The following is a 21,591-nucleotide window of genomic DNA, read 5'->3' as shown; positions in this document are numbered from 1 at the left end:
TTTTACTAAGAGAAGTATGCTTCAGTATTTTGCACACAAACTTCAGTATGCACAAAAACGGCCATAGTTATGGACATTAAGTCCATAAGCATTTAGTGTGTGGCAAGCTTCTTTTGTCTGCGAGGCTAAAAAATCGATTGCAAGGTTTTGATAAGGCAGGGTGCGGGTATTCGAACCCCGGACTCACGGTGACTGTGAGGATGGTGGGGATGCGGACGAGGTAGTACACTGCGTCGTGGGTGTGGACAGTCCAGCAGTAGTCGTCGTCCAGGTAGCGGCGCCCGATGGCCCAGGGCAGCACCACACTGGCAGGGAGCCCTGAACAACACAGTCGTTCAGTGAGGCCACGGCGCCTGCGAGCCCCACGGTAGGCCAGCCCGCGAGACACGCATGCATGGTTGCATCAAAATTGCCTACCTAGCAGGCGCTCTTCGTTGGGACTGCCTACCAATTTTCAGGCGACCAGACGATACAAATTATGAAGTGAAAGAACATCTTGCAGAGGGCGAAACAAAAGTGCATCACGGTCGGATGCGCTTGGAAGGACCGAAACTGTCCCATGACAGTTCGGAAGCCGTTGGGCGTGAAGGCATACAATCAGCACGTTACTGACTTTTTGGTCAGTACTTCAGCAAGTAGTTTGTGCGACCATAATACGTACTTTTCGTTTCTCAAAGAACTACTTAGAAATTACGAAATAATGTACCAACAATTTGTTTTCATACATAATTCTACCAAGAAAATTAGTCAAAAACAATACGTATTCTCCTTGCTTAAACGAACACGTACACAGTAAACTTCTTACGGATACATCCTATCTGTATTACGGACATTTTTGTGCAATTGCAATTACGGATAGATTTTGCTTGTAATACGGATGAAATCATCCGTATTACAAAGAGTTTTACGTCCGTAACATACAGACGAAAATATCCGTATGGTACGGACGTAAAACTCTTTGTAATACGGATGATTTCATCCGTATTACAAGCAAAATCTATCCGTAATTGCAATTGCACAAAAATGTCCGTAATACAGATAGGATGTATCCGTAAGAAGTTTACTGTGTACTAAATGATTACAAAATGGTTAGAAAGTCAGTAACGTGCAGCGAATTGGGACACCGGACACACACTGAAAATACGTGGCTCTGTCCAATACGAGCTCGTTTCATGCTGGAGACTCACCCCATCCGAGCGCCACGTACAGGGTGATGGCGCTGTTGTCGCTGAAGAGTGCGAGGAAGATGAGGTTGTGCAGGTAGAGCCCCTCCATGAGGATCCAGGAGTAGTTGGCCATGATGGAGTACTGCCACAAGCTGATAATGAGTTTGCACTCCCAGTTCTGCAAGGAGAGCACCCAGGGAACGATTTACTTGCATCGATGCTCGATTTTGTCTCACCTGACTTTTGATAATATTTGATTCGAATCAAACATTTTATTCTCAAATTGAGCATTTTTCTCACGCCTTTTGTCTCATGGATGAGACAAATGTTTGCTCAGGTTTCGAGAGAACTGACACAAAACGCTTGCATGTGGCAAGGTTCGAACTCGGAACCTCTGACGTGGGGTGCAGTAGCCTTGCCCACTTCGCCACGAAGGTGGAACGACGAAGGAAAGTGACTGGGCGCGCGGCTTTCTTAGTTTCGCGATGTAGGCACTCCCTGCCACTCAACTCCAAAGAAGTGCCGCCTTTGCGTGCCAAGCTGCCAACCCGTTCCATAGAGCAACGGATACGGTTCCCGCGTTTGACTCCGAAGGATCCGGGTTCGACTCTCAGCTAGCTAGTAGTTCATTTTTTTAATGGTGTCGAGTGTCGAGCCTCCAAATCGATACCACTGTGTCCGAGATGCTCAGGCGGCGTTCCACGGCAAGCCTCGAGCCGCGAACCAGCTTCGAGTCCCGGCACCGCGGTAATTTTTTCCCGTGTTTTGAGCGGCGATGGTGACTACATTAATCGTATACCTCAATACAACACGCGCCCGCCTCGTCGACAGCCATTCACGCCGGGAACAAGTTGCCTCTGCTAGGATTCGAAGCAAGTGCTTGTGTTATGTGCAGTGCGTGAGGCAGCACGTTTCCGCATGTCCGGCAGTCTTGGGGGTTAAGGCCCACGTTGGAAAGTCACAGGTCCCGGGTTTGGTTCCGCCAGCCTTATCTTTTGCCAGTGCCCCTTCTCCCCCACCAAAAAAACTAAAAAAAAACTGCTCCCCCTCCTTTTCGGAAATCTTGACACTCCCGTCCATTCTCTGGGTGGCTACGTGATAAATTGGCCAGTGAAAACTGGTGGCGCTTCGGTGGGAACCGAACCCGGGTTACTATCCAGGAGGGCTGGCACTTTACCACTGTGCTACGAGAGCAGTTGCTGCTCCGACGCGTTTGAGAGAGAGCCATGGAACGCGCCGCTCCTCTTCAGTATGGCAGGCCACAGCCAATCAGGGACCGGGTTACCGTTCGAAGCAGTTCCCGCTCTGCTTGTCATTGGTCGAAGAGATCAGAAGTGCGCAGGCGCAGCAGAAACAAGAATGTTAGTCTCAGACTGAGAAAATGTTCTTTTCTCACTACTTGATGCAAAAAGCAGCATTGTGCCGAGCAAAATTCAGAGACAAAAATAGCAAGAAAATATTGCTGCCTGACGTCACATCGCTGATGCTGGGTCTGAATCAAATTGATTAAAAACCTCTTGAGACAACGTAATTTTGTCTCGAACAGAGATAAATTTTGCATAGCAGGGAGACAGAGAACATACTTTTAACAATCACAACACCTGCATTGCCCAGCCGTGAGACAAATTTTGTCTTGTGCTGATGCAATTTTTTTTGTAACAAGTAAATCATTCCCTGGGTGAGCGAGAGAGAGCGCGTGACGTGAGGCGACACCGTTTGTAAAGCCATGTACCATCTCATTAATTACGTATTCATATAAGCAACAATCAAGAACCTATAAAGCCCCAATCCGACTGACTCACTCACTCACTGACTCACTCATAGAAATGTTTGGGGTCAAGGAGTGGTCGTAGAGACTTGCGGTTTTTTCCATTCGATTCCAAATTTTATGGGAAAATTGGGAAAAATCCCAAAAGTTGAAAAGTCCTCACCGTTTCCGAGCAAACCTACTTTATCTTCAAAAAAGGGGAACAAATTCCTCACCGTTTCCGAGCAAACCTACTCAATCTTCAAAAAAGGGGACCGACCGACTAAAAATTTTTATTCGTCCCATCGGTAGGTCTGGTCGAGACATTTCCGAAACTGTGCCGCAATCGGGTCCTCGTCACCGGCAACATCCCCAAAAACGATTAAATAGGCCTAAATTTAACAAAATCCACTCTATCTTCAAAAAAGGGGACCGACCGACTAAAAATTTTTATTCGCCCCATCGGTAGGTCTAGTCGAGACATTTCCGAAACTGTGCCGCAATCGGGTCCTCGTCACCGGCAACATCCTCAAAAACGATTAAATAGGCCTAAATTTAACAAAATCCACTCTATCTTCAAAAAAGGGGACCGACCGACTAAAAATTTTTATTCGCCCCATCGGTAGGTCTGGTCGAGACATTTCCGAAACTGTGCCGCAATCGGGTCCTCGTCACCGGCAACATCCCCAAAAACGATTAAATAGGCCTAAATTTAATAAAATCCACTCTATCTTCAAAAAAGGGGACCGACCGACTAAAAATTTTTATTCGCCCCATCGGTAGGTCTGGTCGAGACATTTCCGAAACTGTGCCGCAATCGGGTCCTCGTCACCGGCAACATCCCCAAAAACGATTAAATAGGCCTAAATTTAACAAAATCCACTCTATCTTCAAAAAAGGGGACCGACCGACTAAAAATTTTTATTCGCCCCATCGGTAGGTCTGGTCGAGACATTTCCGAAACTGTGACGCAATCGGGTTCCTGTCACCGGCAACATCCTCAAAAACGATAAAATAGGCCTAAATTTAACAAAATCCACTCAATCTTCAAAAAAGGGAACCGTCCGACTAAAAAATTTTATTCGCCCCATCGGTAGGTCTGGTCGAGACATTTCAGAAACTGTGCCGCAATCGGGTCTCCGTCACCGGCAACATCCTCAAAACGATTAAATAGGCCTAAATTTAGCAAAATCCACTCAATCTTCAAAAAAGGGGACCGACCGACTGAACATTTTTATTCGCCTTTTCGGTAGGTCTGGTCGAGGCATTTCCGAAACTGTGCCGCAATCGGGTTCCCGTCACCGGCAACATCCTCAAAACGATGAAATAGGGCTAAATTGAACAAAATACAACTGTTTCCGAGCAGTAAAAGCCATGTAATATATTGCCGGAGAAATCAGAAATGAAAGACGCAAAAGAGGCCCATTAGATTGGCCTTCGGTCACATTGACCATAATGAACACAGATCTTATTCTTGTCAAAGCAGTCTTCAATATTTTCCGGACCTTGAATGCCGTTGACTGCCACAGTAGCCAATACAATACAAGCTTTTTTTTTGGGCAGTAATAGTGCCTTATAAATTAATGGTCAAAAGCAGTTAAATAGACCCTTCCAAAAAGCAGTACAGTTACTTCATTAGAAAATTTCCCTTTGGTCACCACGGACTTACTAAAAATACTTCGGTACGCGCCCCACACATGCGGGGGTCTGGGGGCGGAGCCCCCAGCGAGCAGCGCGAGTAATTATTTAAAACAAGAAAAGTACGTATTATGGTTGCACAAATTACATGCATTAGTACAGACAAATAGCAAAAAGTCAGTATCGTGCTGACTCGAAACGAAAGTGTGACCCCACGAATTACTCTCCGATCGAGGAATACATTGGTTCAATCGAGCACACGAAGCACAGCGAGTTAAAGTGGGTGAGATCTGGCCAGCCTCGCTGTATGGTGTACAACCACCTTACTGCCGCGCTGCCGCTCCACAGAAAGCCTGCAAGTTGAACACCTGGCTCGCCGAGTATTTCAGCGCAGTTGGCGTGCCACGAAATAGGAGAGGGGAATCTAATTAACTTTCCGCGCAGACACGGCCGAAAAGAAACCCCCGACGTCCAGACAGACACCTCAGGCCGGCGGCGAGGCAAGGCGGGCAAGGCGCGCCGACTTCCCCGCCGGATGGATGTCTCCGATTCGCGAAATGTGAGAGCGGTTTCTCGCGAGACCGTCTCGGCCCGCTACGAGGAATGATGCGCGATTCCGGCAAGAACGGCGGGCGTTTTGGAGGGAGAGGGAGGGGGAGGAAGGGAGGCAGAGGGAGGGAGAGGGAGAAGAGAGGGAGAGAGAGGGAGAGAGAACAACGATGCAACTCGGTCCGGGGGTACATTGCGCGTGAAATTGTTCCGCTGTGGCGAGGAGTGGCTCTGTTGCCGGAACGCCAATGCAACGCCCGCATCGCCAAGGAGGCCTCGTGCCTCCTGACTGTCGCAGACCCTTGGATAGTCTAGGGCACGATGGGATACGAAAATAGAGGACTCTCAGATGGGAGGATGTAGGATAGGAGACTCTAATAGGAGACTCTCGGAGACTCACAGTGCGTCCCGGGAGGAAGAAGACGGTGCCGTCCACCTCGCTGACGTCATCGGGCAGCCCCACGCCGCGAACGAACAGCACGTCCTTGAGGAGGTACATGGCGGCGCGCAGCATGAAGGAGGCGAACAAGTGCATGTGGAGGTTGTTGCGCGGACACCGAAGCCTCCTGCGAGTCACAGAGAAAGCAGCTCTAGCAGTGTCGGTCGGACACCTAAGTACTATGTAGGTTTTTCTGCGCGCCATGCCCCTGACAAACTGAGGGCCAGGTCAACTCGGGGGTAACTCAGGGGTAACTCAGGGGTAACTCGGGGGTAACTCGGGGGTAACTCAAGGGGAAGTCGGGGGGAACTCGGGGGGAAGTCGGGGGGAACTCGGGGGGAAGTCGGGGGGAAGTCGGCGGGAACTCAGGGGCAAGTCGGGGGGAACTGGGGGGGAACTCGGGGGCAAGTCGGGGGGAACTCAGGGGTAACTCGGCGGCAAGTCGGGGGGAACTTGATCGACTCGCCCAAACACTAGAAATACGCTCCAAACTAGCACCGTTGCCTTTGTCTCGTTGCCCCGATTCCAAAAGTGCCCCTACTTGCCCCTCTAGCTCAGCGGTTCCCAACCTTGGGGTCGCGACCCCAAATGGGGTCACGAAAAAATTTTGAGGGGTCGCGGCGAGGTGGCTGGGTTGCCTGGGGTCGCGGTGGTTTCCCGGCTGGCCCACACGCCGAGCACTGGCTGCTTAAATGCCGCAAAGTTGATCAAAACGGTCACAAATGTGTGTAAAAGATCGTGTTTTGGGTCGACTTTAAGCATCCACTGCTTCTGATCCGAGGCGGTAAATCGCCCTCCCTCAACGGGCAATTGGTCTTTGGACCTTCCTTTTGCATGCCTGTGTTACGGAGTGCAATTATCTGCCTTAGTTTGGAAGCAGTACTGCCGCAAAGTTGGTCTAAACAGTCACAAATGTCTGTGAAAAATCGTGTTTTGGGCCGACTTTAAGTATCCACTGCGTCTGATCCGAGGCGGTAAATCGCCCTCCCTCAACAGTTAATTGGTCTTTAGACTTTCCTTTAGCATGCCTTTGTTACGGAGTGCGATTATCTGCCTTAGTTTGGTAGCAGTTTTGCCGCAAAATAGATCAAAACGGTCACAAATGTCTGAAAAATCGAGTTTTGATCAACTTTGTGGCAAAACTGCTCCCAAACTAAGGCAAATAATCGCACTCCGTAACAAAGGCATGCTAAATGAAAGTCTAAAGACCAATTGAGCGTTGAGGGATGACGATTTACCGCCTTGGATCAGACGCAGTGGATGCTTAAAGTCGGCCCAAAAAACGATTTTTCACAGACATTTGTGACTGTTTAGACCAACTTTGCGGCAAAACTGCTCCCAAACTAAGGCAGATAATCGCACTCCGTAACAAAGGCATGCAAAAGGAAGGTCCAAAGACCAATTGCCCGTTAAGGGAGGGCGATTTACCGCCTCGGATCAGAAGCAGTGGATGCTTAAAGTCGACCCAAAACACGATCTTTTACACACATTTGTGACCGTTTTGATCAACTTTGCGGCATTTAAGCAGCCAGTGCTCGGCGTGTGGGCCAGCCGGGAAACCACCGCGACCCCAGGCGACCCCAGCCACCTCGCCGCGACCCCTCAAAATTTTTTCGTGACCCCATTTGGGGTCGCGACCCCAAGGTTGGGAACCGCTGAGCTAGAGGGGCAAGTAGGGGCACTTTTGGAATCGGGGCAACGAGACAAAGGCAACGGTGCTAGTTTGGAGCGTATTTCTAGTGTTTGGGCGAGTCGATCAAGTTCCCCCCGACTTGCCGCCGAGTTACCCCTGAGTTCCCCCCGACTTGCCCCCGAGTTCCCCCCGAGTTCCCCCGACTTGCCTCTGAGTTCCCCCCGACTTCCCCCCGACTTCCCCCCGACTTCCCCCCGAGTTCCCCCCGACTTCCCCCGGAGTTCCCCCCGACTTCCCCTTGAGTTACCCCCGAGTTACCCCCGAGTTACCCCTGAGTTACCCCCGAGTTACCCCCGAGTTGACCTGGCCCTCAGTTTGTCAGGGGCAATGCACGAAATTAAACATGCACGAATTTAAGCGCGATAATGCACGATTTCATGCGCAAGTATGCAGAAAATCGTGCATTGTCGCGCAGAAAAACCTACATAGTAATTTAGTGTGCTGATTAATGCATACTCGTGTATATTTCCATACTTGTTGACCTGCATGCAGTACTCACTTGATGGAGAGGAGGACGAGGAAGGCAAGGATGAGTGTGCAGAGCGACACGCTGTACCCCAGCTGGGCCACCTTCTTCACGACGGGTATCCACAGGTCCAGCACCCACTGGACAACAACAGACAGATTACCAAACTGCAAGAATAGTACACACTAAAAGACGTTGCCATAATTTGAAAGCGGTCTCACATATTTGAATTTAAAACATGCAGATTTGTTCATGAAATTTCAAATCGTCACGAACACGGATTCCAGGCAGCGCCCCGTTAAAATCTTTCAGCGTGAAGGTCTCGCGCTCGGACTCCCGCGGAGTTTTATAATTAGTTGACCAGGCAGCTCACGGTAAAACTGACTACATGAATTAGACGCCGCATGCCCCTTCTTGAGGCGGGGCAGCGCAGCGCCCGGCACTGTCAAAAGACGTTCCGATCGCCGCCCCACCCGATGCCACACTGTTGGAGCCTCTCGCAAAGAGTTTTGCTGCATTGAAGCAGCGAACCATGGGGTACGTATTCCCGCGAAAATGGAAGGAAGACGAACACTTCAACTTCCGTCCCCTCGCCTGCGAGGAAGGGGTTCAAGGGGCAGCCATCTTTAACCCCTCCTCGGGCGAGGGGACGGAAGTTGTGCCGTTACTTGTGATCTTCTTCCTTCCGTTTTAAGTGTTGCGAAAATACCCTATTCAGATATTATTCCAAGTTCTTTTCACAGTGCGATCAAAACTATTCGCAACTTCTAGTGCAGCTAAATCCGTTGATGACCCTGTGTTACGCAAGATTCGACGTGTGCACTCACCGCTCCGCCGGCCGGGGAGTCGTTGACCCGAAGGTCGCCGAAGCATTTTGAATAGTTGCTGTACGTCCAAGAATCGTTCCCGACCCAGACGCCCGCTGGAGAACAATGTCTGCTGACTTCGACCTGCAACAGGAAACAACTGCTTTTCAAAACATCGATTAACAATAATGTAAGTAAGCAGTCTGAGAATCCACTCTTTCAGTTGGAGTGAGGAGCAAAAGTAATCAGAAAGCCGGGAACCACTTGGGAACCACATAATAGCTTGAGCAAAAGCGTTTCTTCGCTCGGCGACTAGTGGCACGTGCTCACCGTGTTGTTGAAATTGCGGATGTAGTCGGGACACGGCTCCCACGCCGTGAGCCCCGCGGGCGTGGAGGGCCAGCAGTTGACGGCGTCCCAGTCCACAGGGCACTGCACCACGGCCACAGGCTGTGCCTCTGCAACACCAAGAGCATCGTGCTTCAGCGAAACATGGCACTGGATTTCTGGAGTGGTTGCCCCTTCACCCACCTCCACTAACAGACTTAACGACGCCACATTAATAAGTTTTACGTCCGGAAGCTGTGAATTTCATCATCAACATTTTCCCCCCTAGAATTGTATGTGGAGTTAGAAATCCCTGCGGCGTCCTTGCTGGGCCTAGCCCAGACAATGAAGCAGTTTGTCGCCCCTTTCCGCCGCGAGTCTGTGTTGTTGCTGCACTGCACTATGAAGGCAGGCGGTCTGGCAGGGGCCGGGGGGAGGGGGGGTGCTCCAGGGCCGCGGCTGGCTGCATGTTGCAAGGCTGCACCGAATACCAATGAGGGGGCAGGCGGGGGTAGGTTAGGCAGCTGGCACAGCACACAACCCCCCAACCCCACCCCCTTTTCTCGACGCTCGACTCCCAGTTGCGAGTTTCCCTCAGCGAATGCCGCCGGCTGCGGAAAAGGCCGAGGACGAGACCAGTCTGCGAAAAATGCGAAGCCAAGCGGGAAAAAGGTTGTGTGTCGTGGTGGAAGGCTGCCGGCGGCGGAGATAGCGTCCGAGTTTCTACTTCGTCCACACTAAATGTTATGTACACTTGTGCACGAAACATCACAGTTGTTTGTGCACCGTCACATACGATATACGACTTTCGAGATATCGTCCTTTAGGAGGTCTTGATCTCATCAAGATATCGAGCTCATAGAGATATGAACCTTAATAAGGTGTATCGAGATATCAAGGTGTCGACGTGTCGACCTCAATTAGGTATTGGGATATCGCCTATTGTATCAGCGGCCTCAATAAGGTATCGAGGTATCGACCTCAATAAGGTATCGAGGTATCGACCTCAATAAGGTATCGAGGTATCGACCTCAATAAGGTATCGAGGTATCGACCTCAATAAGGTTTCGAAGAATCGATCCCAATAAGGTATCGAGGTATCGATCTCAATAAGGCATCGAGGTATCGATCTCAATAAGGTATTGAGGTCGACCTCAATAAGGTATGGAGGTATTGACCTTTCCAAGGTATCAGGCCCTTCGAGGCATCGACCTTATCGATGTATCGACAACTACGCCCGCTCGGGGCGTAGCGGGGCGCGAGCGATCTCGAAATCTTTATTGCCCAGAGATGAGTGCGGCGGGCAGATTGCTTTCGTGTTTGGCCGAGCGGCCGCATGAACGGCCAAGGCGTCCAAGGCGATCCACGTAGTATGGAAGGGGTGCGAGGAAGGAGGTGGCCAGGCCGCGATTTGGAGGCAGAGCAGGCGGCCCCGGCAGACAGGCGGGCTAGGCTTTTACTTTTCACTTTGACGCTGGGGGAAAAGAGGGAAGGGTGGGGGCGGCTTTCAATAACTGCAGCCAAATATAATACCACGGCTCGTTGGGGAAGGGGAGAAGGGGAAAAGGGGAGAGGAAAAAGAAGGGGCAGAAGTCAGTCACAATGCGTTCTCCTCATGTGTAAACACCAGGTGAGGAAGGTCTATTGTGATGCTCTTGCTTCGTCGGCTGCCGTTTTCAGTAAACACCGACACCTTGGAATAGAGCTGCACAGCAAAATGTCTACGAAATCTTAGAAGCATCACTTCGTGATACGAAGCAAACTCCTTCGCTACTACGATGTTTCACCATGTACCATAACGATAACCACGCCGTTTTCAGGGGCGTAAACTGTTAACGCCTTGTACGGATACATCTTATTTACCTTTGTTTCACCACTGCTCTCTCTTTTTCCTCATTCGCAAACTGGCCCCTGAAAGCGGGGCACTCTTGCCATGGCACAGCACATTACAGATTGTGCCCGCATGCATCGCTGCAAACAGCCACGGTTGTGGTCGTTGGTTCCGCAAAGCGTCCCGCCAAAAGCTGGTCTATATTCGCGGGGCGCTGGGCCTGGCTGGGCCCTCTGGGGCAAGGTCAATGACCCACTTACACGTGTCGATGCGGTAGTTCCACGTCAATGTTTGCTTCATCGGCCCGCTTTCAACCGCCAAACAGCGAAAGCCTCACTCTCAGAACCTTACGCAGGCCTTAAAAAGGAAGGTTGCTTGTCAAAGTATTTTGAACATAAGATAAATTTTCAAAGAGAATACTTCATCGAACTATTTCTTCGTATAACAAGTTAAAAAGTTTGTGCTCTAGATACGCTCGACATACTTAGGGCTTTAACCGTGCAGAAGTTCAACCTCTCAATTCTTGACGGGAGATTATTTTCGACCCCATCTGGTAAGTAATTGTCATCGCTCTCAGCCAATCAGCTAATGACTCATACAGGAAATAGACATTTCATTGTAAGGTTTTCTTAGAGGCTGCTGGTTCGTTGGACACCAATTTATTACCTGTATGTGTGTGTCGAGGGAGAGGAAGGGGCACGTCATCATTGAACCTTGATGGCCTAAGGGGACTTCTTACACAGCACATTTAGAGGGAGAGACGGGGTTCAGAGCTGGCGTAACATTTTAACAGAATAAACAGGAAATTAAGTTAGTCAACTCTTGGTGGATCTTTGAACTGCGAGTCGAAGTGCCTCTGGGGTTCCGCGCCTTGCAGCAGCCTCCGGGGACGCGCGGGCCGCACGGAGGCGGAACTTGTCCGGAAGAATGGTCGTGGAAGGAGGCATCCCGGTGGGAGCGTCCCGGGGGCACCAAGTCCGACTCGCCCCAAACAGATTGAATTTAAGACCGTGCCCTCTCATCTTGATTCGGCCATCCTCGACCGCCTCGAGCCAATCGGGTTGCAGCGGGCTGGGGAACCGCCGGGCTTATAAGGATCAATGCCATTTCCCTTGAATGCCTTTTACGTGTTGCTATGTCCGGTGAACCTCAGAGATTGCGTCTTCCGCAACAGTGGAACGGATCAGGAACCGAGAGGACTCTTTTCGTGGCCCCGTCGACAGCCAGCGCTACGGGCGGTAATCTTGCGTGTTGTTTGTGCGCTCTTGTCCAGATGATACGGTTACTGCCCGCGGCATGGCCGGGCATGGCCTAGAATACTCGTTTACCATTTGCCATTCGTAACGCTTTCGGGGATACAGGCATACTGCAAAGACGGTGGCAAGTTAGCTCGACACGAACAAGCCGTTGCATGCCAACTTTTTGTACTTGACGCACTCGATGCGCAGGTGTCAGTTGTACACAGGAACCGTTTTTACTGTGTAGCGCCGGAAGGGGTTCCCACGCCGCGGCGCGCCGCACTGCCGACAGCAGCCCCCGCCCTTGCCAGGCCAGCGCGGCCTGCGGCCCACGCACGCCGTAACTGCCGTGCGAGCGTGGGCCTCCACTGCGTAACGAGAAGGTCAGGAGACGGCAACAAAACAGTCTCCCTCTGCATGGCAGCAGCATATTCCAATTAGCGGACTGATTCCGGGAGTCGTGTTCCTCTCTCTCTGTCTCTCTCGCCCCCTTGAGGAAGACAGAGCGACGGAATCAGTCGGCAGGTCCCAATATGGACTCGCACGGAACAACAACAACACAAAGCCCTCCACTCCCCTCTCTCGAGTTGGCGGTACTTTGTGAAGAATGGCACACTGCGGAACGGCGGTATAGCGCGGCAGCAAACACTCGTCGTCTGTTGACGGTGCAGACACTGGGCAGCAAACACGGAGAGCTTCATGTCCGCCAGCACGCCACGGTGGCCGGGGGGACGCCGAGGGGCGTAAGTGGTTGTGGCGGGGCCCGGGCCCTGCATGACAAGGGCCCAGCCAGGAAGCTGCGACAGGGGACAGCCCGCCCTTCAGCCCTTGGCCCTGCTGGCCCTGCTGGCCCGGGGCGCTAAGCCTTGCAGGACGCCGGCGGGATCCCCAACCGACAGGGGCGCCTTTGTCAAGTCCCAGTAATTGCACTCCTCGGCACACTGTCAAAATTGGTTGTCACTCGATGATTGGCTGAGCGATAGCGAAGCCTGTTACTCCAGTGGGGTTGAAAAGTTTTGTCTGTCTGTCGGTCTGTCTGTCCGCACTACTCCTCCTGAACGGCTCGGCCGATCTCGGTGAGATTTTGCACACTTCTTAGGTATGTCCTTGGCTCGGCACACGCGAAATTTCACCATCCTAGCTCAACTGGTTCAGTTTTTATAAGCGAAAAACACCTAAAAAACGGCGAAAAATAGAGATTTCTGCAGATAAACCACTTCTGTCTTGGAGAAAGGGGGGTCTGGGGGGCGGAGCCCCCCAGCCTTGACAAGTTAAAAAGTGACAAGGGTCAAGATCGTGTTACCTGTAGATAAAACAACTCTATTTACAATGTAGAGGGGTCTGGCCCCCCAGCATTCAACAAGTTAAAAAATAACCGACAACGGACAAGCCATTGCCTGCCGCAGGCAGGCTAGCGCCGCAGGCCAAGGTAGGTACGCCAGGCGTGGATTGGAGGAGCAGGCAGCGAGACATCGCGAAGCCTGTTACGACAAGGCGCGGTCTGGCGTAAACCTACCTTGTACGATATAGTAGATAACATTTCCAAGACTTTCAAACAATGATAACTCCATCTCAAAATAATGGCATTTTTCATCGAAAGTTGGAGGGACCATTCTAGGACCAGGCTAGTCAATTTTCTTTATTCAAAATGGCTTGCGAATTTTGTGGCACGCAAACTTGCCACTGGCTTTGCAGTAGTGTGGTGGTAGACGGGCCATGAGTTGCTGGGCAAGCATCTTTGCGGCAGGTGGCAAGCCATGGCTTGGCCTTGGCTTGGCCGGCTTACCCTCCAGAGCGCGCTGACGCTGCATCTCGGCCTCGCACGCGGCTTTGCGCTGCTCCAGCAGCTTGGCGTCGTCCACCTGGAGGCGGCCCAGCAGGATGTAGTACATAGCCTGCAACAGGGGGGCATGTTTGAAAAACCGACACGCACACAAGCACACAATTGCTTGAAAAAAATCTCATTCAACGAACGTTAATGAAAGCAGATGATACTCGTTTGGTTTTCTTCTACGGGGTAGTATGGGCTCATTCCAAAGATATTATTTAAAAACTGAGCCCTTTGTGCCTTGGCCTGCACCGCCGCGCCGTGTCCGTTGGATTGCGAGCACCCGGTGCCCCTGGGCTGTAGCGGGGAGGGATTGTCAATGTTGCTCGCAGGCCGTCGCGCGCGAGGGGGGTTCCATTGTCGCGAATTCCGCGCAGGCTGCGCCGCAGCCAGCCACAGACAGCCGCACCATCCCGCCCCGGCAGCCAGCCCCTATTATATTGTTAGGATATGTACTTGGTTTTTGGACTCTCGAGTAAAAGCTAGCTGACACCTTTATGTATCTTGCAGTTGTAGTTTTAGGTATGTTTTTAAGTAAAGGTATCATCTGCTAAAAAATGAAAAGGATTGGAGAATGGACAGGGGCCAGAAGACCGGTGGAGACCTGTTCTGGCTGGAGGTCTTTACGAGGGTGGGAAGGGATAGGGGCAGTACGTCGGTGTTGCAAAGGGCAAGGGAGCACTACTTGGTCGAGGTTGGAAAGGGCGGGAGGGCACCGCCCCGCCACGCCCCGCCACGCGGCCGGCGGGACGGGAGGAGCCCCGCCAGACGAAATGATAGCAGCGGTATCGAATGTCGACAAGACAAAGCCCTTGTGGTCATCACGAAAAACGAGGACCGCTGCCTGGGGCCGGGCCGCTGGCCGCGCAGACTGAGATCGTGTTTGCTCGCGTCTCTCTGGCTGCTTCACGGCGCAGTGGGCCAGAAGACCGGTGGCGGCGGTCAAAATCCCGGACGCGTTTTGAGCTCCCATCGGTCCAGCTATTCACCTATGCAGAGGTGGACGCAGGGAGTCGCAAGTTTGGCTGCTGCAACTATTGTCCGTGCGCGTGCCGTGTGTTTGCGTGTCCGCGTGTGCGTCGAGGGGCGGTCCCCGCCGACCGCGTCCCGGCTGCGGGTCGACTAGTTGACTCTGGCGGCCAAGTTGGAGGCACGGCAGCCACGGCAGCCCACGGCACAGCGCGGCACGTCCCAGGGGCCAAGGAGCCGGCCGAGACCCACGCGCACGCCACGCGCACGCCACGACAAGGCGCCCAGACTCGCCTCTGGCCAGCACCCCTGGGTCGTGTCCGAAGGTTCGCTCTGTCTGTCTCGCACCGCGACGGGCCACCCCTTGAGTGCGAGTGAGACAGCGCGCCGACGGCCTCCGCCGTCACAGCCTTCACCGCTCCATTACCGTCTCGCCCGTAACCTCCAGCGCGGCCCCCAGCCGCCACTCCGCCACTCCGGGCGCGGAAGGGTTCGGCAGCACCTTGCCGCCCCCTGGCCGCCCCCTGGCCGCCCCCTGCCGCCCCCTGCCGCCCCCTGGCCCCCGCCGCCCTGGCCGCCCCCTGGCCGCCCCCTGGCCGCCCCCTGGCCGCCCCCTGGCCGCCCCCTGGCCGCCCCCTGGCCGCCCCCTGGCCGCCCCCTGGCCGCCCCCCTGGCCGCCCCCTGGCCGCCCCCTGGCCGCCCCCTGGCCGCCCCCTGGCCGCCCCCTGGCCGCCCCCTGGCCGCCCCCTGGCCGCCCCCTGGCCGCCCCCTGGCCGCCCCCTGGCCGCCCCCTGGCCGCCCCCTGGCCGCCCCCCTGGCCGCCCCCTGGCCGCCCCCTGGCCGCCCCCTGGCCGCCCCCTGGCCGCCCCCTGGCCGCCCCCTGGCCGCCCCCTGGCCGCCCCCCTGGCCGCCCCCTGGCCCCCCCCCTGGCCGCCCCTGGCCGCCCCCTGGCCGCCCCCTGGCCGCCCCCCTGGCCGCCCCCTGGCCGCCCCCCTGGCCGCCCCCTGGCCGCCCCCCTGGCCGCCCCCTGGCCGCCCCCCTGGCCGCCCCCTGGCCGCCCCCCTGGCCGCCCCCTGGCCGCCCCCCTGGCCGCCCCCTGGCCGCCCCCCTGGCCGCCCCCTGGCCGCCCCCCTGGCCGCCCCCGGCCAGCTCCCTGACCTCCCGCCGCCTGCGCCGCGACACTCGCAGGACAAACAAGTCTCATATTGCCGTTCGTTTTTCTATGCCGCCTCCTCGCTGCTTTTTTTTTGCGAGTTGCAGAAAGTGGTGTCACTTTCGGCCGCCAGTCGCGGCGCCCGCCCCGCCGAAGGCCGCCCTGCTCGCCCGGCAGTGGGCCAGAAGACCGGCGCCGGCAGCCAAAACCTCCACAAGTTAGGGGTTCAACTAGCAGCCTTGGGGTGGCTTCACGTCCATAACTTGGACGCGTTGGGTCCTTAGGAGGCCCAGACGAGACGTCCACCTTTTCCCAAAATATACTGGAAACATTTTTTCCAGTTGTGTACAACTGTGTAGGCAGTTTGTTTACTCTCGACTTCTGAGCGTAGGGCGCCACGCCACGCCCGCCCTCAAGTGCCTCAACGCGCCGCCCTTCCGTTCCAGCGCCCTGTTCGGAATGAGCCTCGAGGCGGCCCGGAGCGTTCCCTTTGTCTCTAATATCCGCTGAACGGCCGCTCGGAGGGAGCCCAGGGCACGCAGCACGCACAGTGGGCCAGAAGACCGGTGGAGGTGGCCAAAGTTCTAGACGCGTTTTGAGCTCCAGAGTCACTAAATAGGACTCGAACCGAACGTGTGACCCCACCAATGGATGGCTCTTCGGACGAGGAATCCATTGGTGGGGTCACACGTTCGGTTCGAGTCCTATTTAGCGATTTTGGAGCTCAAAACGCGTCCAGAATTTTGGCCGCCTCCTACAGTAGCTGCTTACTCGAACGCTAGAGGTCTGCTGAGGCCTAACAGCGCCGATGACGATGACCGGTCTTCTGGCCCACTGTGGCACGCCACGCCCCGCCACGCCCTGCCACGGCAGGGGGAAGGCCACGGTATGCCTGAGGAAAGTCAACGCTACGCCTGCAGACTGATTCCGAGAGTCGCGTTTTCGTCTCTCGCACATACACGGGACGCGCCATGAGTGCGGGAGAGACAGAGCGACGAAAACGACTCTCAGTCTGCTGGGGACCGCCTTACAGCGGAGCGCGGCGCACGGCCCACCTCGCGGGCGTCGCGTCGCGCCCATTGAATGAGAGTCGATTTCGCCGGTCTGTCTCTCTCGCACTCATGGGGCGTCCCGTGCGAGAGAGACAGCGGCGACAACGAATCAGTCTGCTGTTGCCGCGAAAACCGAACGGAACAAGAAGACGTCGCGATGTCTCATAAATAAACATGAACTGAACAGATGAGGCGTGGCGGCGTGGCCGTGGCGCGGGGTGGGCCGGCGAGACTAGGCGAGATGGCCGTGGAAGCCCCAAGCCAGACGTGGCCAGCCAGCCCCGCCGCGCAACTGGTTGGTGTGGCGCACCGCGGACCTCGCTGCGTGCTTTCGCCGTACACTGAGAATGAAAGAGTCATCATCATGACTAAAATTTTGGGCGAGGAATTCCTTATCAACCAAATTTGGGCGAGGAACGTTTCCTCGCCCCCTCCGTGAAGGGAAAGTGTGGCTAACCAAGCCATTACTGTGACGCGTAGTATCAGGGACCCGTGACCTGATTATTTCCATTACTCGAAATGCTTACCCCTTAGGGGAGGGAGAGGGAGGGGGGTTATCAAAATAAGGAGCGAGCAGCGGGATGAGGTACACAGCACGATGATACTTCCGGCCTGCCCGCGGGGACTCCAGCTTCTTCCGGTGTGAGGAAGCGAGGGGAAGGGGGAGGAGGGGGGGGGGGTGCAAAACCCTGTGCGCGAGATCTGCGCCCTTGAAGGGCACACGGTAAATGACGAGTTAGCGTGAATGGGCTTACGGTGTGCGGCAACACGCTGTCAGGGACCAAGGGGATCACATTAGAGCGCCGCAGCGGCAGCGCGGCAGCTCAGTGCGGCGCGATGCGGTGCCACCGCAGCCTGCCCGGCGTGCCCCTGCGACGTCACTGCCAACAATGGGATGTGGCAGTTCTCCGGGAATGACGGGAGCACTGCGTAAATTTTGGTTGCCTCTTGGTGACAATGTCAAGGCTAATTTTCCTCGCAAGTATGTCATCAAAACATTTGATGATATCACCCCCATTCCAAGTACGTGACATCACGTTGGAACAAAGGTGACAAAATGTCAGAAAATGTCACGTTCGTTTGAGCATTGTGTCACATTCGTTTGAATGTGAACTAGGTAATTTTTGGGTGATTTGGCAGGAATTTATTGCACTCTTAAAGTACAACAATTGTCGTACAACAATCGAACCGCGAGTGGTGGGCAGTCTTGGTCTCTCGTCGTACTTTATACAATCCCTGTTGTACTTTTTTGTACAGTTTTTGTGGTACTTTTGTTGTACTATTCACACTTTTTCTTGCAGTGTCCCAGTGCAGCAAAAACACGAGTGGCGAGCCATGGCGCATGCTTCTGGCCAGCAAGGAAATGCATGTGTGCGTTCATTTAACATGGTTACCAATGTGGGACGAGGCAGGAGCATTTTATTTTATAAAATACAGAGTGCAGACCTTCACGGACGTAGAAGGGTGCTGCCAGCAAGTGTTGGTGTAAGTGTCGGCGTGTGTGCACTGTGTGTTTGTGTATGTGTGTGCGCGCGTGTGTGTGCGTACACACACATGCGGTGCGCTGGGACTGCAGCAGCCAGAGCGCATCGAACATCCGCAGATGCTCCGGCCCATGTTGTGGCAGTGCGTCCCAGATGACGTTATCCACTGCGAGTGACAAGATGTGGTGACAGCTAGGCCTGCGAGTCTGTGACCCTCACACCGCTACTCACACACACACACACACACACACACACACACACACCTACACACACCTACACACACACACACACACACACACACACACACACACACACACACACGTGTACACTGATCACGTGCGCGCTCAACTCTTCCTCCCTTCCAGGCAGAATCGTGCCACCACGATCGCGATACCGCCACGACTACGCCCCGCCACTACGCCATGCCCTGTGTGTGACAAGCCCGCCACCATCCATCAAGCGGATTCCAAAGTGGGCGACCCAGTTGGTTTGAGTTACTTTTACCTATTACCAGGGATGGCCGTCATCCGGAGTGATTCGGAACGTATTAGTCTTTGACAGAATTTGAGGGGACACTTTTTTACTCGGCAAGAGTTTCGACAAAAATGTAAATTTAGGCAACCCTCCGTTCCATTGATGGTTATCATTTGACATTCATTCTGCACGAAACCGAGAGGGGAACCACTCCTGGAACGCCGTGTCCACTTGAGTGCATGAAATCTTTGGAAATCTGAAATCTTCTTTAAAAAAAAAGACCAAAAAGAAAACGACTTTTGGGCGTGAATGCGGTTGGAATCTTGCGAAATCCGACACCTGAAAAGTGGTTGCCGCGCCTCGCCCGAGGCACTGCACAGTAAATGTCTTACGGTGAAAGGCTGCACCACCATAATATGGAACATTTTCACCATAATATGGAGAATCTTCACTGTACAACATTTAGAGTGTGTAACGTCCCCAACAAAGTTTGCACACAAACATTTAGGGTGTATCTCGCCCAACGCGGGGCAACGCGGGGCAGCGTGGGAATAACGAACAGGCAGGCGGGAAAACAGTCCTACCACAAAGCAAAACAGCGCAAACAAAACATTTTGGATAAACAAGCAGGAATCAAACCGCGGAAAACAGTGTTCGCCGTTCCGCCGCCTCACGTCGCCGGGTAATGGGAATCCAAGGCGGAATTCCACGGCGGAGATTTTGATGAAACCGCAGATTGCACAAGCAGCGAGGGGCGCCACTGGTAAGGGGTGGGGGAATGGCAAGGGTTGGTTGGTTCTGGAACATCAGAGACGCCGGCCGTCCTGCTGATAGGCCGAACCGTACCATGCACCAATGACTGCCAATGAGTCCCAAGGGGGCTTTGTCCATTTCTATTCATATCGAGGCAAACTATTTCGTCGATACAGTCTTGTTCTGTGACGTTCCATTTGCACCGAAAAAGAAAAAGAAATGCCGTATGGTATGAATGTTACCTTTTTTTCGGTGCCCTTCTTTCGCGGTAACACTTTTACATTGTTTATTTCAGCAAAAGGTTATTTATCATGCAGCTTTGGAAAATTCACTTTTGGATCGGAAAATGCCCCAAAATTATCATCGTGGTTCGTTTTCTTTGGTTATCCTCGCGTTACTCGTTCAAGCCTAAGCGTGCGGCAATTGAGCAGTTTTTAGCAATGTTTTGATAAAAATTCTGCTTTATGAAATTTGAAACTTTTAACTCGAGGAATCTCTCTCTCTGAACGCCGTGCCTGCAGAGAGCAATTCGGAAGCCCCGCGTGGCACACTGACCGCGATCCCTCATTTGGGTGCCACCCAACACGCGCTGTCTCGACACTCTACAAAAAATGTCCTGTCAACGCCGTTAATTTATTACCAATGTTTGCTGTTATGCAATTCACGGCGTTTGCTGAGAACTAGTTCACGGCGTTCACTGTGATCTCGGTTACAGTGTTCACTGTGATCTGGCCACAGTAAACGCCGTGAATTGGAGCCTGATTTGCAGTACTTCTGTGCTTAGCGGCGTCAAACTCACAGTGTTTACTGGGGACCAGATCTCAGTGAACACCGCGAACAAGATCACAGTGAATCCCGTGAGCAGATCACAGTAAACGCTGTGAATTGACCTACAGTGAAAACTGGTAATAAATTAACGGCATTTACAGGACATTTTTGGTAGAGTGGAGCCAAAGCAGCCCCGCGAATACGGTGGGGCCACGTGCTCGAGCACGATGCAGAGCACGCAGTAAATGTCTTACGGTGAAAGGCTGGGTGGAGATTTTCTCCATAATACCAACGAAATTCGTCAAAATCTCTATAAGGTACAGTGAATTCTCAATGGTATGTTACGAAGTCAGCTGCACCACCATAATATGGAACATTTTCACCATAATATGGAGAATCTTCACTGTACAACATTTAGAGTGCAGACAATGGCATGAGGAAGCGGGACCACTGTCGCAGTTTACTTCTTAAGCTGATCAGCGGGAACCACGGACACTAAATGCACTTGCCACGGAAAAATCAATGTCAATTTCGGTGTACAATTCCAATGAATGCACCGTCGCGCTTCCCGCAACACCGTCGCGCTTCCTCTGCCGCGACACCGTCGCGCTTCCTCTGCCGCGACACCGTCGCGCTTCCTCTGCCGCGACACCGTCGCGCTTCCTCTGCCGCGACACCGTCGCGCTTCCTCTGCCGCGACACCGTCGCGCTTCCTCTGCCGCGACACTGTCGCGCTTCCCCTGCCCCGAGGCCGTCGCGCTTCCTCTGCCGCGACACCGTCGCGCTTCCTCTGCCGCGACACCGTCGCGCTTCCCGCGACACCGTCATTTCAAGCGAAACGTCTCTAAGCATAACTTTAGGCTTGACTCAAGCATAGAATTACGCTTTAGTTTTACCAGTGAGTTTTTCAGCAATTTATTCATTTTGTTACTAACTTTTACATGTAAATACCAAAAATTGTGAAACGATGCAATTCTTAAAAACATGATGTTTTTTTTTTTTAAACTGCGTACAAAATTGTACAAATGACTTAGTGAGGCGTCAATGAAGACCGAAGTTCGGAGACTGACTGTCTGGAGGTCTGCCGGCCTGCACTCTCGGTGAGCGTAACAAGAGCCCCTCCTGCCGCCGTCGCGGCGCGCTCGAGTTACGCCGGCCTATACTTACGCCGCGGGCCGAGCGCCGACGGATCGAGAATAGAAATGTATTC

At 53.6% G+C, this 21,591-nt stretch overlaps 1 protein-coding gene across 2 annotated transcripts in view; it reads right to left on the bottom strand.

Annotated features, from left to right (window-relative positions):
• Positions 1-21,591, bottom strand: part of LOC117640889 (secretin receptor-like) — a 40,664-nt gene that overhangs the window by 6,141 nt on the left and 12,932 nt on the right. For both annotated transcript variants that reach the window (XM_034379112.1, XM_034378277.1), the window contains exons 2-8: positions 13,687-13,795; positions 8,835-8,962; positions 8,526-8,648; positions 7,732-7,838; positions 5,501-5,666; positions 1,188-1,344; positions 188-318 (exon numbers count right to left, since the gene is read on the bottom strand). In XM_034379112.1, coding sequence (XP_034235003.1) covers positions 188-318; positions 1,188-1,344; positions 5,501-5,666; positions 7,732-7,838; positions 8,526-8,648; positions 8,835-8,962; positions 13,687-13,792 — 918 coding nt within the window. In that variant the 5' untranslated portion in view covers positions 13,793-13,795. The remainder of the gene's footprint in view (positions 1-187; positions 319-1,187; positions 1,345-5,500; positions 5,667-7,731; positions 7,839-8,525; positions 8,649-8,834; positions 8,963-13,686; positions 13,796-21,591) is intronic.

The sequence above is a fragment of the Thrips palmi genome, unplaced genomic scaffold, assembly GCF_012932325.1.
Source record: "Thrips palmi isolate BJ-2018 unplaced genomic scaffold, TpBJ-2018v1 HiC_scaffold_1, whole genome shotgun sequence".
In the NCBI taxonomy this organism is placed as follows: Eukaryota; Metazoa; Arthropoda; class Insecta; order Thysanoptera; family Thripidae; genus Thrips; species Thrips palmi.
The sequence above is the reverse complement of the archived record's forward strand: the minus strand, read 5'-3'. Positions and strand labels throughout refer to the sequence as shown.